Genomic DNA, 19963 nt, shown 5'->3' on the forward strand with positions numbered 1-19963 from the left:
ATATAAAAAATTAGTGTTAACTCTATTCAACTTTTAAGAGCACGAAAGAAGAATGGATAAGTATTTTATTTCTTGTTTTCCTTGTTTATTTTCTATGTATAATTATAAAATTAATTAAAATGTAAAAATAGGGACTATAGAAAGAAAAAAAGGGATTTAGATTTACTTCAATTTTTTGGTGGTTACAAGGTCGGCTAAATTGACCAATTCTGTTTTGAGATAGGGTAGAGGAAATAACATAATAACTGTAAAGTTTTATTGAAACAAAAAACTTTTGAAATGCATTTAGGATGCCTTATGGATTAAACAAAGAACATTTGAGATTTTTGAGATGATTAAAGTATTTTTAATTTTAATATGAAAATTATCTCGAATACTGAATATATTTGCTGACAAATCTTTATTTTATTCTATTAAAAATACTTCACTAAAAATAATGTTTTGTGTGTTAATAGCTTCTAATAATAACTGAAAGACTGACAAATTTTGTGAAGATATACACACCATATTGAAAGCTACAAGTTTTATATCTAATAAGTCTTTTAAATGAGTACAAAGAGGTCACATAGTGTGTCATGTAGTCCAAGCCAGTATTTAAAGAGTTAATGAAAGATAACCTGTTTCAGTACAATATAGTGATGAAACAAAATGTAACTAAACTGCTTTATCGTTATCATTATTAAAGCCTTAATTATATATGCTATGGAAATTGCATATCTAACAACTGCAGCTTTGCCTTATCAGCTGTGTATCATGTGGTCTGAAAAATTGCTAATGAAGCTCAGTTCTTAAAGCAGCTAGAGGTAACAGATAAAAGTAATTGGATAAATAGGATTTTAATCTATCAACATTAATAGAGAGTTAAGAATGTTGCTGTAGCAGTCATTTGTGATACTTCATTACCTTGAATACCAAGAGCTGCCAAAGAATTAATGCAAAGCCTATGATATTTATGAGGAAATAACAAATCTGGGAAGTTTTTGATAGTATTTTATCTCATTCTTTTTGTTCCTGTTAAATTATATATGTGTTCGAAAGCTAAAGGATCATTCTTCTATAACAGTGCATTAGGTAAGTTTAGTTAGGTTTACCAAGTATGGTAAATAACTACAAACTATTTTGATGACACAGATTCCTATTTGTTGACTGTTGTTATCTTATGAAACTAATGCTCATGAATAAAAGAACTTATTATTTATTGAAAACAAAATATATTTGTTGGATATAATTTAATATCTACCAACAAGTTGTTGGCAAAAATAATGATGCAATGTGTAAAAAAGGTAACATCCTACTTAAGACTAGTCTGAGAATTAAACGTTCACAGATTGTTAGGTGTAATGAGTTGGTTTTATTTGGGAACTGGGGACTGGCATATACTTTTAAGGAAGCTAGTGATGAAGATATGCAATTTTTATGCAGAGTTTGTAGGTTGGAGAAGTTAAGGGCTATGCTAATCAAAATAGAGGCAATAGATAAAGAGAAGCATAGATTGTGGGAAGTAACAGCAGGATTTCAGAAGGAGCTTTTATGTGCAAAGGACACATCAGCTGACAATGACTTTCAGGAAGTCAGTGTACTATTAAAGTAAAAGGTAGTGAATTTAATTGTAATGAGCCTATTCTGTTGAGCAACAGATTTCATCAGCTTATGCAGATAAGGAACTAATGGAGGAAAGGCAAACAAAAGGGTCAGAGAATGGATGTGGATGATAAGGAGATTATAGTTATAGGTGATTCTTTGATAAGGCATGTGGATAGAATAGTCTGTGGGGTGAACAGGGAAAAGTGAGTCAGAATATGCTACAGAGGAATACATGTGGAGAATGTAACTTATAAAGCAGGAGATATATAATAAAGGGGCCAGCACATATACAGTTAGGTCAGAAGAGCTAATCAGTAAGTACAAAAGATCAGTAAAGGCATTTAAGGAAAAAGTCCTTAACTGAGTTTTGTCAGAGTTACTACTACCCAGAATTAACTGTGGAGATGAAGTTATCAGTAGGTTGCTAGGGCTAAACACCAGACTTATAGCAGTATATAAGGATGACCAGATGAGCTGGTTGAACTTACTTGATCAGTTCAGTGTTAAAAAAGGGAGGTTTTTGAAAAGAGTTATTTATATTTAAATAGGGTAGAGGCTGGTTTGTTTCCTGAGGCTATTTACTCAACTGTAAGAGAAGTTTTAAACTAGGATTAGACAGTGGTGAGAGCCATAAAAACTAAATGCAAAACAGTAAGAATGGGGGATTGTGTTCAAATGGGAGTAACTGAAACATGGTTAAACATAGATGATTTTGATGACATAGTTTCTTTGAAATAAAAGGTTACAAGCTATTTAATAGGGAAGAGTGAATTTATATATAAAATACAAGTTGCATCCTATTGAAATTGGTAATAGCAAAGAGATTCAATCTATTTGTGTTTCTGTTAGTGCATATAAAGGGAAAAGGCTTCTATCAAAATTTGTTATAGACCACCAAACAATGCTGGTGAAATTAGTGAAAAACTTTACAATAAGGCTACAATTTCAGCAATTAATGGAGTCATAATTATGGGGTAATTTCTGGCATATAGATAGGGAAATGCTTGAGACAACTCATGAGAGAGAAAAATTTCCAGAAACTCTTTATGATGTCCTTCACCAATTATTAAAGGAACGTACTAGAAACAATGGTAATGCAACTCCACTTCAAGGGAGGTGATAAAAATTGTCTTGGTAATTATAGATCCTTTATTATTGAGTCATTTATGGGAAAAGTTTTGGATGGTGTGTTAAAAGACACTTTACAAAGACATTTAACAAAGTATAGTATTTTATTGGATAGTCAATATGGTTTCACTAAGAGTGAATCTTGTCTGACAAATATTTTTATAAAAGGCTTGTAAAAATTGACTATATAGTGTGAGGACTAAGTTAGAAAATTTGATAGAAGAATGGCTGGAAGGAAGAAACCAGAGTTGTTACAAATGGGGTTCATTCAAACTGAATTAATGTTACAAGCGAGGTACCTCAATCTTAGGACTTTTGTTCTTTCTTATTTATATCAATAACATAAAAGAAGGAATATTCAATAAGTTATTTGAATGTGCAGATGAGATTAAGATCTTGGTTGTTGCTAGCTGTGAAAAGAATGCTGTTGATATATAAAAGGATGTAGATCATTTAGAGAGTTGGGCAAATAAATTGCAGATGGGTTTTCATTATAATAAATGCAAGATAATGCATATGGGGGCTATCATAATTTGAATTATGAGTTTAACTTGGATGGGAATAACCTTCACAATGTTATGAAAGAAAGGGATCTTGGTATAATAGTCAATCAGTCTCTGAAGCTATCCAAGTAGTGTGTTGTTGCTATGAGTAGGGCAAATAGGATTTTAGGTTGAATCTACTGAAGTATTGAATACAAGTCTTAAAGAGCTTATAATTTCTTTGTACAGGTCACTGGTTAAGCTGCATTTGGAATATTGTGTTCACTCTTAGGCTTCTTATAAGGTGAATGGCTTCTTACCTTAGGAAAGACATTGAATTGTTGGAAAGGGTTCAGAAAAGGGGTTGCTAGAATGGTTCCTGGGATGGAGGGGTTTTGATTTTAGAAGTTGAAACATCTTAAACTGTTATTTTAAAAAAAAGAAGAGTTAGGGGATATCTGACTGAGGTATTTAAAATTATATAATGGGAATTGATAGTGCTGACACATCTTTTTTTATATTTAACAGTGAGAATAGTAAGATTACGGTACAAAGGTATAGATTTTGATGTGATACGAGTCATCTTCAGCTAATACAGTTTTCTTTTTCTATTAAAGTGGTTGGCCTATGGAATGGGGTTGCATTCAGATGTGGTATAAGCAGTAAATTTAAATGAGTTTAGAAAAACCTTGAGAAGTACATGAATTATAAAGGCTGGCTTTAAAGTTTTTTTTTGTATTTTTTAAGTTAGTTTAGAGTGTGGAACAGCCAAGATGGACCAATAGGTCCTATGTTGTTACAAAATGTTTTTTAAAGATGTGGTCATTGATACATCTCACTCACCTATGCTTCATGTTTGCTAGAGCTATAGCCAAAAGTGATTATTACTTCAATTGGCAAAATGTTAATGAATATAGATAAAGTTAAAACTTACTGAATATATAAAATTGGATATTTAATGCATTTTTTTTCCATATCAAATATTTATTTTATGCAAAAGTTGTTATTGCTGTTTCGATGGCTTCAATTTGTTTTGCTCTTGAGGCTGTTGATTTATATTACATAGACATCCTTTCAATACTGGATGTCAAGTTCCTGGATTGTTAGATTAAAGATATCACATGTCGTGCTTAGGAGTCAGAGTAATTCTAGATTCTCTCTGGTCTCTTGAACTCGAGGTGAAGACAACAGTATGATTCTCATTCTACATCTGTATAGATGTTGGTTCTCAGTGGCATGAGTTTTGAGTATAGTACAGTCAATTACACCTTAGCCACTCTACAACTATGGGCACTTCCAGTGATTTATTCACTTTTGTATTTTGTAGGATTGAGTTCCAAATACATTTCTGGTTGAGATCACTATCATGCCACAGTTTTGTTCCACATGAATGTGCTCCACAAACACACACACATGCACGCATGGACACATAAACAGGTAATATGTCAGGTGTGCTTCAGTTCATCACTACAAAAGCAATAGAAGAAACATTATCTACAATCTGTAACAGATATAAGCTAGGATTTTGTTTAGATTATTTCTGGAAATACCACACCATGAATAAGCACTGAAATGTAACAATAAATATTGTACATACTGATCTGAAAATGTGTGTACTGAAATGTAAAGTAGAAACTGTACATAGTAATCTGAAAATGTATGTACTGAAATGTAAAATGGAAACTGTACACAGCAAAGTGCAATTGTAAATAGTTGTGAAATTGTTTACAGTTGTAGACATTGTGCATAGAATAAATAATAGCAATAAGTCATGCTAAATGCCAGTAAATTGATATCAAAAGCACACATCACCCACCCCTCTACCCTCATTCCTCACCTCCTTCAATGCCTTGCCTTACTATCACTTCTACTGAGTGCCACCAAGGTTGCTGGCAGCTGTCAATATGCCATGTTTGTGACCTCACCAAGATGAAACAAAGGTAGAAAAATTATGTTTTTTGTTGTAGTCTGTTGCTATGCATTGTCTTCTTGAATTCTACAAAAAAATAAAATGTATTTAGCAATCTTAATGTTTTGGTGTTTATTTTACACACAAGGATATCGTTAAGTTCACTTTGTCATATCTAATGATTCAAGTATACTAAGTTGTAGAAACCACCACAATGTAGTTTCAGTACTGGTCTACAGAGAAATCTCGCACATAAAATGATGATAAATAAAGATAAAGCATTGTGTTAAAAAATGAAAACTCGGAACACTTTGAAATGCCAGGGTTTTTTTTGTTTAGTAATTTTTTTATAAAATGGTAATTTAATCTGTAACGGTTTAACTTATTATTTTAAAAGGATTTTAAAAATACGTTTTCAGTACTAAATTAATTATGGATCCCATTTAATGATAAATTTTTATTTTTCTTCTGAAAATGTTCAAACTTTAATCTTTATTAACTAACAAAATATGAATTCTGAAAATATATATATATAGGTATCACATACACATATATTATGTGGGAAGACATTTACCTATCTTTACTTAAAAAGATAATAAAAGTGAAATTTTTGTTATTTGGTAAAAGGTGCCAGTAAAGGTGAATTAATAAAACTATTTTAAATGTTGTTGGTTTTGGTTGGAGAGCTTAAATTTTGTTGGAGGAGGAGACTAGACTTGTATATGTGAGAAATCTAACATTTTCATAATCAAATGGGTGTCACAAAAGACTTTTCACATGTATTACTTCATTTATTAATTACAAATGTGAATTTTATCTGTTATCACTGTATTAGTATAATTCCTTTTGTAGGAATTTTTGTACATCATTTTTAGACATGTTTCAAAGTGACAGTGTCTTACTGATTAAACAACATCTGTTTTCTGAAATTTAATTCTAAGTATGCAATCATTTTTTACCAACTCATCCTTTCAGAACCAAGGGATAAATAGCAATACACCTAGCCTGCTTAATCCAGCAATAGGTAGCCAATCATCTAGTCTTAGTATGAGCAACAGTTTTGGTGGTTTGAATCCTGCCATGGTTCAGAAAATATTACAACAGCAGCAGCAACTACCTTCAGTATATAGTCCTGTAGGTAACATGAAATACTACTGTACTGTCCAACTTCTATTATGAAAACCTAATTGCAGTGATTTTTTTCTTATTTTTAATTGATTGTTTTTAACACTGTGGATGTAGAACTCTGTTTTGTTTAGAAAGTTTTTTTTTATGGTTGAATTAATGTTAAAAATGGCAGAAAAGTAATGATTTAGTTTCATTTAAGAAACACTATAATGATACTTATCTCTGCTTAACATCACCAGTAAATGGGGAAGACTTCAAGTATTGATGTACATACATGGATGAATCCACTCTGAGTATATATGTATGAGGTCAAAATCAATTGAATTGTAAAAAGAATTAAATAAGCCTAACTAAGTCATCTGAAAAGGCATCTTTAAAACTAAGGTTGTATTTTATGGTGACATTTTGAGCAAATGCTCTTTTTAAACTAGAATTAGGCCTGTCGGTTAACAAAAACTACTAGAATGTTTTGAAATGAAACAATACATGAGATAGAACCACAAGAATTAAAACATGTAATAAAGCTGAAGGAAGGTAATAGAAATTATTAAAAATATGAAATCTACAGAGCATAGAAAAAAAAACTTGAACATTTTTAAGGTCCTAAATGATGATTTTAAAAATGTTGTGAAAAACTAAACCACTCATTAATACTTGAAAGATATTTGGTATTGGAAGTGTCATGTCGTAGGGAAAGTTAATTATAATACTCAAGGAAATAATCAGCTTCAAAGAAATGTGGAGCTAAAAGTTTATCTTGACCATTAATTAAGATATGTAAGGGTTTTCCACAGGCATACATAGATTCGGTTTTGGTTTTCACTGATAATACAATAAATTAATCATTTATATATACAATTAAAATGGCTATTCACAGAATACCCTACTTTAGGCCATCTAATAAATATTCTATGATCAATGTAAGGGCAGGTGTTGTTTATACTCCTCCATCAGTTATATAATACTAACTGGAGTATCAGATGATAGCTGTATGTTATTTGGAGGTTAACTTTAGATCAACAAATGTTTAATATTAGTGCCTAATTTATAAGAAATTGGAGGTTTAGTTGGGAACATACGACTGGTAATATTGTCCTGTGTTGTGATCTGAAAGTTGTCCAACAAGGTATGAGCTATTTGTGTGTTGAATGAGTGAAAGGTAAGTGTAAGGAGAATGTGTTTATAATAAGTAGAAGTAAGATTGTGTTAGTTAAAGCAAGGCTGGACATATGTCACTGAAGGTTTTAAGTTGTCTAGGATGTTGGTATTATAATTACTGATATGATTTAATGAAACAGTCTCCAGAAAACTTAATTCAGATGTTTATTATTGGTATGTAGATTACATTTAGTGTAATGAAGAATTGTCACATTTTTTTAAAAAGTGGATAATAATAATAGATTTGTTATTATAATCTTGACTGTTACTGAAAAGCTAAATAATCTGGTCAATTGTGATTTGGGAATGTTTTTCTTGACATAAGGAGGATGACTGGAGTGAAACTTTAATAAGCTATGTGTGTTCATCAGTTCCTAATGCACAGATGTCATATGATTGCCTCCATCAATTATGGAAGTATTTGAGAAATCAAATGGTTTGGTGGGAAGTAGAAGACATAAACTGGAGTGATGGGCGAAAGGGTTCAACAAACTGAAGAAAAACATCATCTCATCATTGCTGCATGTAGCTATATTGAAAACAACATCAGTGTATCAACAATATAATGCAAAGAGAGCTTCTGTGTCTTCACAAAATATACAATTTTCAATTTAACCAACAAAGAGTCATCAGAAGGATGTCCATTTTTGTTCTCATGGTGACATCTCTCATTCATTTATGGAATTTGTTGCCAAAAGAAAAGACTTAACAATAAATCTAGTTCATCTTTCTTATCAGGATTTTATTAGGTGTGTCTAGGGTGTCCCTTTTATCAGAGTAGTGTTTTAGGGCCTTGAGTCCATCATTATGTAAAATTCAGGTATACAAAGATGTTGTGTCAAATGTTAATAAAATAATAGAATATGATTTTGAGTTAAAATTCACATTTTTTGTAAGACATCTTTGGTGTATTGAATGTAAGTAGGGAGTTAATGAATTAAGGAAATTAGGATAGAATCCAGGTAATTACATGCTGAAACTATGGGTCTACCAGGATGGTTTTGATTATGTATTGTAATAAAATGATACAATAAAGCCTATGAATTTAACAATTACATTCTGTGCTTCTTATGGAAGTTCATTATTTCTTACAATTAGTTCTGTAGTTGTATGGACAGTCTGTTCATATTCATCAAGAGGGTTGTTGTCACAGATAGCTTAGGACAGTTGGTCTGATGGTTGTTGATGAGTTTCCTGAAGATAGTTTTTCTTTTGTCAGCTTGTTTTATTACAGTACTCCTCAGTGTGGATTCCTGTACGTGGTGAGGGGACCTCCCAGGGAAGCTTCTGCTCTTTCAGTTTACCTCCTCTGGGACCTAAACATCCACCCACATGTTTGCCGTGTGTGGCGACATGTGAAGGGGAGGAGAGGATCCTGGTGGTTGAAGGGTCCAACCCTAACACACCACTTTGGCCTTGAATTCCTGTAGATGGGTGGCCTTTGGGTGGCCCCCCCTTGGGTCAGCTGGTCCACTTGGGCTAGAGTCAAACAAGTACCAGTGTTGGAAGTTCTCAACGGGTGTTGTGGACATTGTATCTGATGCTGGTGTTTGGGTATAGTGCTCATGAAACCCTAGCGTTGCTGCAATGTCCTTACATAGCGTTTTACGTCCCCTCATAGGGCTCCATGGTGGGTGGAGTCAGTGGGTACCAACAGTCAATAGGTAAACGACCACGTCTTGAAGACTCTGAGCAGCAATCTTCAACATCTGTAACACCTTTACCCCATTTTCTTATATTACATTCTTTTTCAGAAAAACTTTTAGGGCAAATGTCCCCCTTTTTTATTCAGAAGGGACTAGAGGGACTTGCTGGCTCTCCAAAGTCAGTAAAGAAGCTTCGATGTAGAGACATATTTGTTGAAACATCCACATCCCAACACAGTGAATTCCTCTTGAATTCAAAGGCAATTGGGGATATACCTATTGAGGTTACCCCTCATGCTACCTTGAATTCATCATGAGGAGTTATTGTTGAGAGGGATTTGAAGAATGTTCTCGAGTCAGAGATTCTCACTGGTCTCTCCACTCAAGGAGTTTCTGCAGTGAGGCACATCTCCACTTGCAAAGACAGAGTTACACTGCTGATAGATATCCTTCTTTTGACATTTACATCACCACGTGCACCTGCCACCATCAAGGCAGGTTATCTAATTTGTAGGGTACGGCCGTACATTCAAAACCCTCTCCGATGTTTCCAGTGTCAGAGGTTTGGCCACTCAAAGACATCCTGTCATGGTTCTCTGACATGTGCTAGTTGTGGTGGCAAGGACTACGATGCCTGAGTGTCACACGGACCCACATTGTATCAACTGCAATGGTTCTCACCTTCCTACTTTCGTTCTTGCCCAAAATGGTTAGAGGAAAAAGATGTGCAGCATTTTAAAATGACTCATAACATTAGTTATCCTGAGGCTCGGAAATTGCTGCCCGCCACTCCATCTCGGACATATGCTGCTGCACTTCGTTCCACAATTACAGTGGGAGTGCAGACAGATCTCTCTGTGCCTCCAAGAAAATCATTTTCAAAACAAATGAAAAGCCTTTTGACCTCCTTGATGAATTGACTTCTACACCCACCTCTGTTCCTCCCATACATTCTAACAAATCTCAAGATCCACATCCTTCGGTTTCAGTTACAGGCATTTCTTCTAATACATCTTTTCTTCCACCCCACGATGCAAAACAATTATTCATTTGCATCCTCAGTCACTGGAATCCCCTTCCAACAACAAAGACCTGCCCAATCGACCCAGGGCAGTATCCATGGAGGTCGATAGACCTCCTCCAAATAAGGACAGTAAGGAAAATAAGATGTGGTCGTAAAGAGAAGGGTTCTCCAGCCACTTCACCTACCTGTCATTAAAAATGGCCACCTTGATACAATGGAACTGTCGAGAATTACATTCTAATCTGGATGATATCAGAACACTGATTGCTTCCTACCATCCTGTATGTCTTTCCTTACAAGAAACATTTCTAAAACCTGCTGATACAGTTGCCATTTGGCAGTTTTCTCTGTACAGAAATGACAGGCTGTGTGATGGATGAGTACATGGAGGGGTGGCACTGTTGGTTGATCAGCATGTTCCCACCCTGTCATTGTCACTCAACACACCCTTGGAGGCCATAGCCATCCGTGTTTCCTTGGGTCATACCATCACTGTTTGTTTTCTCTACCTGTCCCCTGGAGAGACATATGATCAATCAGACCTTGATGCTCTCATTGAACAGTTCCCGTCTCCCTTTCTAATCCTGGGGGACTTTAATGGACATCATCCCCTCGTGTCAGTCTTTGAACATGAGATATATTGAGCAGCAACTACAAACTGCCCTCAATCGTGTATACTGAAGTGGACTACGGCAAACAGCTTTAATTTTTCTCTCTCTAAAACCATTTGCATGCACTTTTGCTGCCAACGGGGTATTCACCTTGATCCTGAACTCTGTATTGGTGAAGTTTTGCTGCCAGTGGTCCCTGAGACCAAGGTCTTGGGGCTTATCTTTGATCGTAAGCTGATCTTTATACCACACTTAAAGCAGCTACAGGTCAAGTGCACAAGAGCACTGAACATCCTCCATGTCCTCTCTACTGCCAGTAGGGGAGAGGATCAATGTTCTATGTTAAAGATATATCGTGCTCTTATTCGTTCAAAACTCGACTATGGACCAATGGTCTATGGCTCTGCCAGACCCTCGGCCTTAAAAATGTTGGACCCCATTCATCATCAAGGACTTCGACTCTGCATTGGGGCTTTCAGCACCTTCCCAGTACAGAGCTTATACATGGAATCTCACGAACCTTCTCTGCACCTTTGCTGTTTGCAACAGTCTTTACTATATTCTTCGAAACTTCATTCCTTACCAAAGCATCCCACTTGGGGATGTGTTTTCCTTCCTCAATGGGCCTTACTTTTTCAAAACAGACGATCTGCCATTGCTCCTTTTGGCCATGCATCTAGGCGCAATTGGATGAATTGGGTCTGTCCTTGGATAACATTGTGGAATCTACTGGTCAGCCCATCCCCCCATGGCTCATTACAGCCCCCAAATGTGACCTTTCTTTAAATCATCTGAAAAAGGCAGATACTCTTGATTGGAAGTACCGTCTTTTATTTACTGAACATCTTTTGAACAATCATTCCATTCCAATTTATATGAATGGTTCCAAATCAGGTAATTCTGTGGGCTCTGCCATGGTTTGTTGCGGTTTAGTGGTTGCTCGCAGAATCCCCTCTACAGCTTCTGTGTTCACTGCTGAACTGTATGCCATATTTCTTGCCCTTGATCATATTGAAGCTGAGCAGTACTCTGACTGCACTATTTATACCGACTTCCATAGTTCTCTGCTGCTCTTGGAATCACTTCACGTTGGCTCACACCATGTTCTCGCCGATATTCAAAACCGACTGGCCCATTTTTCTTTAACTGCTACTTCTATCCAGTTTTTCTGGATACCAGGCCACATTGGTATTCACGGGAATGCGCTTGCAGACACACCAGCTAAATGTATCTGCTCTGGCACTATCACCACTGTGCCTATTCCTTACATGGACTATGGTCCTGTATTTAAGGCTTGGCTCTGTGCCAGCTGGCAGTCCACTTGGAGTGAGCAACGTGACAACAAGCTTTTTCAAATAAAACCCTATATCGGGCTTTGGCTGTCTAACTTCCATAAGGTTCGGAAGGAGGAAGTTGTTCTAACTAGACTATGCATTGGTCACAGTTTTTTAACTTATCGTTTTCTTTTATCTGGAACTGCTGCACCAGTGTGTAGTTTGTGCAACACTCAAATCACTGAAATCCACATTTTACTTTCTTGCCCTCATTACGATTCTCAACGACGGCACTATTTTCAACATGTTCTGTCCCAGGGTTTGTCCGTAACATTGGACAGTGTTATTGATGATGGTGACACTGTCCACCTTGATAAAGTTTTTAGTTTTTTAATGGCCATTAATCTTTTTTAACCTCATTTAAGTGTTTGATATTTATTCATTACACATTTTTAATGACACACAACCCAGAACCAGGACTGGAAAGACTAACTTCAGGTGACTGACGGTGGTTCTTGTACTTACCTGTTAGTCTTCCTGGCGGGTTATGATCATTACCATTCTGCTACAGGAAGTCCTTTGCAACTTTGTAGACTGGATGTCAACATTGGCTTTATGCCATTTTCTGTTTTTAATTGCTGTTTTGTTTTTACCTTTGTTTTCCTTTTACAAATTTTACTACATTTAGTTTATTTTTACCTTTTTACAGGACATTTGGCAAATTTTTATTACGATTTTGCTATATGTCTTTTGACACTTTTCTTATTTTACCTTTTGATAATGGCTACTATGACAACATAACTCGGAACCAGGACTGGAAAGGCCAACTTCAGGTGACTGATGGTGGTTCTTGAACTTACCTGTTAATCTTCCTGGCGGGTTATGATCATTACTATTATGCTAGAGAAAGTCCTTTACAACTTCTCTTACTCTGCTTTTTCTCTTAACATTGTAGACTAGGTGTCAACATTGGTTTTATGCTTTTTCTGTTTTTCAATGTTTTGTTTTACCTTCATTTCCTTTTATGTATTTTACTACATTTTATTTATTTTTACCTTTTTACTGGACGTTTGGCGCATATAGCTTAGCTGCTTTGTGCCATAAAACACTAAATCAATCAATCAATTTATTACAATACCATTTTGGGAATGAAGATATGATATAAAATTGTCTTCATTTTTAGTGAGGTGTATGACAGCTGCCAAAGTTGTAAAATTAATGTTATAAATATCCTTTTATCACCTGTCTATGTAGTAATTGAGAAGAAAAATTTTCCAGATAGGGGATGTCCTTGTGTTGTGTTTTTTCTCTAGCTGAGAAAGAAACAACTTACTGGTTTTGATAGGTGGCCTAATGGCTGTTTTATAAAATTTTTAAATGAACTTTATTACTTATTTCTTTCTCTGCTTTGTAAATATTTTATGCTTTAAATTATTTTATTACTCTTTTTAATCATCAGTTCTTTTGTTTTCAGTTGTATTACATTGTCATTACCATATTTTTTTAATACTCATGATTATATCTTACTTTATATTCTGTTCCTATGTATTGTTTCTTTTCGAAGCATTTATTTAGTTGTCGTTGGCCAGTAGGCTTGTTTCTGGCTTGAAAAAGAGTGCTTGTTCAAAATGCTGCCAAGAAAATGACATATATTATAGTGTTTTTAAGGTGATTTATCAACTTCACATTCTTATACTTATTTTTTGGCCAAGCATGTTAAGGCGTGTGACTCATAACCTGAGGGTCACGGGTTCGCATCCAGGTTGCACCAAACATGCTCGCTCTTTCAGCCGTGGGGGCATTATAAGGTTACGGTCAATCACACTATTCCTTGGTAAAAGAGTAGCCCAAGAGTTGGCAGTGGGTGGTGATGACTAGCTGCCTTCCTTCTAGTCTTACACTGTTAAATTAGGGAAGGCTAGCACAGATAGCCCTTGAGTAGCTTTGTGAGAAATTCAAAAACAAACAAAAACAAACTTATTTATTTGATGAAAATGAACATCTCGTTTTGTTCTTTAATCTGCATCACTTACAACTTGTACTAAGTCAAGTCTTGAGTTGATAAAATTCAGATGTGAGTGTTGGTGAACATATGAACATGACAATGTGTTTGGTATGGAGAGTGATTGAAAGTCTTTATATTTATAAAAGTGAAATTAAAAGCAGTAAATCACTTGATAGTGAACAAGCTATGATGTTTCAATGAAGTAATTTTTTTTCCCCTTAGATTGTTTTTTTTGGAGTGTTATTTTCTGCTGGTTACTAATTAAAAAGAGCAAGGAATAAGACCACTTGATATATACATATGTTTTATGATATCAGATGTCCTAATTCAAGCAATTTATCATCCTTATTATCTATTAATGAAAGACAATCAGGTGCTCGTCTAAGTCTGAAGAATTTTTAGTTCATGATTTTGTATGCATAAAGAGCTAAAGAGCAAGAAATATGCTTAGGAATAACCTATTGTAAGAATGCAGTCAAACAAACAAAGGAAAACAATGATCTTTTATTCTCGAGTTTGATGTGTGGGAAATCTAATTATTCAATAGGTATTACAAATATAGTACATAGATTATATGTGAACATCTAATCAGAAAAAATATAATGCAATCTGTGAAAATCAAACTACCGTATCTTATGATTGTATAAAACTCATATTTTGCTATTTTTATTTATTTACTTCTTTATGAAAAATATGGATCTCTTGTATTCCACACAGGTTGTGGCTCAAAATAGTCTAGGTGGTCATTCTGGTAGATTAAACCACCAAAACTTACCAACAACAGCACAGTTGAAACATCTTGTCCAACAGATTCAAATGGCTGTACAAGCAGGATACCTAAATCCTCAGGTATACAGTGTATTATTACTGTAATTGTTATATGTGGTGGTGGATGATAGTAAATAAATGACCATTAAATTATAAATTATTTTTGGGATGATTTAGTGAAAAATGTTTCATTCAAACAAAAGAGATTTTCTTGTGCACATCTTACAGTGTTTTTAAAAACAAATTGCAATTTTTAAATTTCAAAGACAATTATTGTTTATGCTAACTAGTTATTAATTTAGTGTACTTTTCTCATTCTGAAAAATCACACTGTGATTTCACTGGTACAAGTATAACCACAACGCAGATGAAGGTTAGCTTTTTCTTCACAGTTGGCTTCTTGTTTGAAAGGATTAGACGAGGAATACGCTTCAAAGGTGCTGGTATATGGCTGCATCTGTATTGGAAAATATTTTGTTTTGTTTTGAGTTGCTGTTGCAGATTTTCATCAGGTTAAATTGAATGTGGTTGTACTTGTGGACATAATAAGTTGAAAACAAATATCAAAGTAGGACTGCAAATGCAGTTAAGAAGGAGAACTCCAGATGAGATTTAATGTGATGTCATCATAGTTTACCTGCAGTGGACAAAGTGTTTATAGTCTTGTAACAGAAAGGGGTTTCAAATTTAAACCTTGATTTTGGTTTAGATCTAGTTTACTTTGATGTTTTCTGGCCCTTGGTTTAATAGTTATACTTGTCTACCTAAAATACTAACATTGTACAAGTTGAAATTTGGAGTCAAAATATTTACCTTTAAATTTCTACCTTGTCTTGTACATTGTTTCAGTATATTTGATGTTGAAATCTTTAAGAACTTAACTGAGTTCAGTAAGTTTTTTTCCATTTTCTTTACTTTCATGCTGTCTGTGATTGCAGAAAAAAACTCGTTGCAGAAAATAGTGTCAAGAAAACAATAAAATTTCTTAATTTTACAACTAAAAACTTGATTTAGGAGAGGCATGAAATGTGTTTCAAAGTTTATTTTGTCTTCATAAATAGTAGTCTATAACAGTCATCAAACCAAAGAACAGCTGCCAACATTAAAATGTTCTCCTTTTGTTACAATTAATTGCACAGTTAGTGATTATAATTTGATTTCTTGAGGCATGAGTACACTAATTATGTGAATTAATTACCATAATCACATCTGTTATGATCAGACCATTGTTTATATGCATTTGTGCAAAAGTGCAACAATGTTCTCTAATCATCTTGCATTGGTGTTTGACTTCTGGCCAATGATGATAATGCAGATAATTTCTATACAACCAATCAAAATTGTATATTTAATTAATTATCCCATTAAACTTTGAAGCATCATATATACCTACAGCAAAAACCAAAAGTAATATTACCCATTACACAGTTAATATGTACAATAAAATATTCAAAGTGCCCCAAAAATGAATGAAATATGTTGCCAAATCTAAGACCATAATCTTCAACTTTGGTCTAGAGAATAACCATTCTTTAAGCCACTGATTTTAGGTGTGCAAATGGCAGAAAGACACTGAAAGAATAAAGATGTCTTGTGAAAAGGATGCAGACAGCAGAAAAAGCAAGTGCAAATCATCAAAAAAAGAGACCTTGCCAAGTGGATCAACAAACAGTGAGAGTATAGCAGAATCATTACAAGGAGTATCATTGCACTAAAGGCAAGATGTAGGCTGTGGAGAAATTATTAACTTTATCAGCAACCCATCCTAGTGTTCTTGATCTATAAGACTGAATTCTCTCTTCCTGCAATAGCAGACTAAGATATCATGGAGATTACCAGTTGACCTCAAAAACAAGATAGCCCAGTTCTATAGAAACATCATGAATATTTGAAAGAAGAACAAATACAAGTTCAGCCAAATTGGGAATATGGACTTGCTTTGATATGCTAACAATAGAAGTGTGGATATGACTGGAACAAAACAGTGTATTGGTGAAGACAGTGGGCCATAAGAAAGCCAATTTTATTTTAATTCTTGTCTACATGGTTGATGGAACAAAACTAAAACTAATGATCATTTTTAAAAGGCAATTATTCCACTAGAAAGAACTCTGCTGGTACTGTCATTTACATTCACCCCAAAGGCAGAATGGGGAGGAAGGTGTTCAAATTTGGGTAGGAGTGTGGTATACACACTGTAATGGGCTGTTAAAACCCAAGTCCATTATGCTCATGGTTTACATGTTTTAAGTCTCACTTATATGAAAATTAAAAAAAAAAGTTGCAATAAAATATAATAGATTTATTGTTCATTCTTGGAGAGCTAACATCCAATGTATAGCCATTGGATATATGTTTAAACAAACTATTCAATGATTATGTTTGCATTGAGTGGTATAATTGGATGATCAGTGACCAAGATTTGTAAACGTTATGTGTAAGTGGGAGCACCCACCTTAACTGTCTAATTGTCAGTTCTGTTAGTGCCCTTGTCATTAAAAATCTAAAGATTTTGTCACCATCCTATGCCCTTTAGAAAAAAAGCAACATATAAAACTAGTATAATTAATGCTGCTACTCCAGTTGAAGAAACCAAGCAAGTAATCTTTCACTCATTTGACAGATTTGCGATCTTCAATGACATAAATCTTCCCATCAGCCTTATATTTCTGCTAATAAAAACAATACTCACTGAAGACACCAGCCTAATGTAAATTCCATAATGGAGCTGCTGTCACACTGCATTATTGACATTTTTTTTTTCAGTTTGAAGTTCTATTGTTTTTACATAAGTAGCTTGCTTATGTTTTCCTCTCTCTTACCTGTTCTGAGTGACATCTGAATGTAGGAATTTGAATTTAGTCTTAAAGTCTGCTTTTGGAAAACCATTCTTGTAGAGATTTCTGATTCATGTTTGACTTAAAAACAAGGCTTCTGAAAAACACAAAAGAAATTAAGAATTTGTGTAACCAGTTGAAAGAATCATTAGTGATCAGTGAAGTACTTTCATTGTTAACCCTGTGTGGTTTCTGTTCTGGTTATTACTTAAAAATACAAATATCCTACCAATATCCTGTTTGAAATATGATCATTCTTTATTTTAATCTTGTTTGAAATATAATCATGCTTGGTGTTATAAGGATTAATTAAGAGCATAGGTATACACATACTTTTAACTTTGTTAAAATACTTTCTTTGCAAGCCTTATTAGAGCCTTCATGGAGGAACACTTAAGAATATAAGTCTAAATCTGTCACTTGTAGAAGTACACAAAAAATATCAAGCCTTTTTAGTTTTTCAACAGTCTATGTTACTGGATACAAAATTTTCAGATCAAGACCACATGATTGTGGTCAACACAGTCATGTGTCTGACAGTGTTCAAGGGGGGCAGTGTATTATCTGAGTGTCGACTTAAATATTAGTTTCAGCATCATTATGTCTGTTGATAGAGTTGCTTTAACATTTATATAACGTGATTTCTAAGAATATAAATGATTTTTTTTCTATATTGTTTAACATTCGTTTTTTCAGATTCTTAATCAGCCATTGGCCCCCCAGACCTTACAGCTGTTATACCAGTTACTACAACAGATAAAAGTATTGCATCAGTTTCAACAGCAACTGATCCAGCCACAATCTTTAGGAAAAGGGAATTCTTCCATGCAGATGAATCTTCATATTACACAAATCAAACAAAGGATTCTTAACCTCCAGAACCAAATAGCTTCTCAGCAAGCCATTTTTCTCAAACAGCAGGTGAGACTATAGCATATACCTTTTCTCAAGCAGCCAATTTCAATAAATACAAGCAACACATCTATGTGAAAATTATATCACATGTCTTCTCAAGAAACAGCTTAAGGTTCACTGATGTTTTTACAAATATAGTTTAAACGTATCCTTCTACAGAAAAATATTTTCTTATAGTGGAAATGAATGGTGAGGTTGGACAAAATTTTTAAAATGTTGTGTAGTTGTTCTTTACTATTTGTATGATGTTTGGCTGTTTAACCCTCTTTGACCCATGGCTCCTTGCAAGACCATATCATTGAGTTTGTTGACTTGCATTCAAAATTTTATTGAACTACTATTTTATGAATAATTTAAATATTAATATATAATAGAAAATACTAGTCCACTATACCACAGACAAGACTGGGTTAATTTTATATTACTGGATAGGGTAACATGAGTGCATGTGCACTGTGTCAGTGTATGTCATGTAATGTTAGCTAGATGCAACTGGAAGGACAATGCAATAAAAAATGATGTGTAACGTTGTGAGACTTAAGCTACTTAGACTAAATATTTGTATTTTTGTGTTTTAATATGTAATCATTCTAACATGAAAAAAATTTATATTTCCTAATTTTTCTATAATGGTTACTAGGTCGTTCAGTTGACAAACTCCATGTATGGTATAGAAAATAACCTAAAATATAGTCTTACTGAAAAAAAAATGTTTGAAATGTATTTAGGAAGTTTTAAAGATTACACAAATATTGAGATATTTGGGACAAAGAATAGTTTTTTAATTGTAACATGAAATCACTTTGCACTTGGACTAGTAACCAAACAGACTCAATATTTTCACAAACAAATCTTTAGTAAAAATATTTCATTAAAAAATCTGATTTTGTTTGTACATGAAACACTTGCTACTAAAAGTCTACCAAATTTTTTGTAGGCACACTTACTGTATCAAGTTACAGGGTAAGTACTTAATGTATCAAAATGTGTATATGAACTTGTGTATTTTATAATGAGCCCATTTCAAAATGGTTAACTATCTCTATATGGGCAAGAGCGAGTTGATCTAATTGATTACATATGAGCAGTGATAGCAGTAAATAGTGTGATCTAAACTAATTATTAATTGAAATTGAATGTCATGAAAATAGCTAACTAATTAAATTAATGTCTCCAATTATTTTTGCTGTTTTTTTATTATTCCAGCAGTCATGAAAATTACATTTAAGTCAAGTGTGATGAAAATTAACTGTCACAGTTATTACTATTTTTGATTATTCCAACAACCAATCTGAATTGTGATTAAATGAACATTCATAAAAATAATCAAAGTTGAGATGTCCAGTTATTTTTATTATTGGTTACTTCAACTATTCAGGTGATTGAAATATTATTTTTGTTGTTAAGGATAAGCTAAGCTGCATAATAGACCATATGTGTCCTGCTCATTGTGGTATGGGAACTCAATTTTAGTGTTAAAATGTATTTTTACTT

The 19963-nt window shown here is 33.9% G+C and overlaps 1 protein-coding gene across 3 annotated transcripts in view; it reads left to right on the forward strand.

Annotated features, from left to right (window-relative positions):
* The window catches only part of LOC143236893 (protein Gawky-like), an 81241-nt gene that overhangs the window by 37450 nt on the left and 23828 nt on the right, over positions 1-19963 (forward strand). For all 3 annotated transcript variants that reach the window (XM_076475554.1, XM_076475556.1, XM_076475555.1), the window contains 3 exons: positions 6079-6237; positions 14667-14798; positions 18251-18475. In XM_076475554.1, coding sequence (XP_076331669.1) covers positions 6079-6237; positions 14667-14798; positions 18251-18475 — 516 coding nt within the window. The remainder of the gene's footprint in view (positions 1-6078; positions 6238-14666; positions 14799-18250; positions 18476-19963) is intronic.

This window comes from Tachypleus tridentatus, chromosome 13 (assembly GCF_004210375.1).
Source record: "Tachypleus tridentatus isolate NWPU-2018 chromosome 13, ASM421037v1, whole genome shotgun sequence".
NCBI lineage: Eukaryota > Metazoa > Arthropoda > Merostomata > Xiphosura > Limulidae > Tachypleus > Tachypleus tridentatus.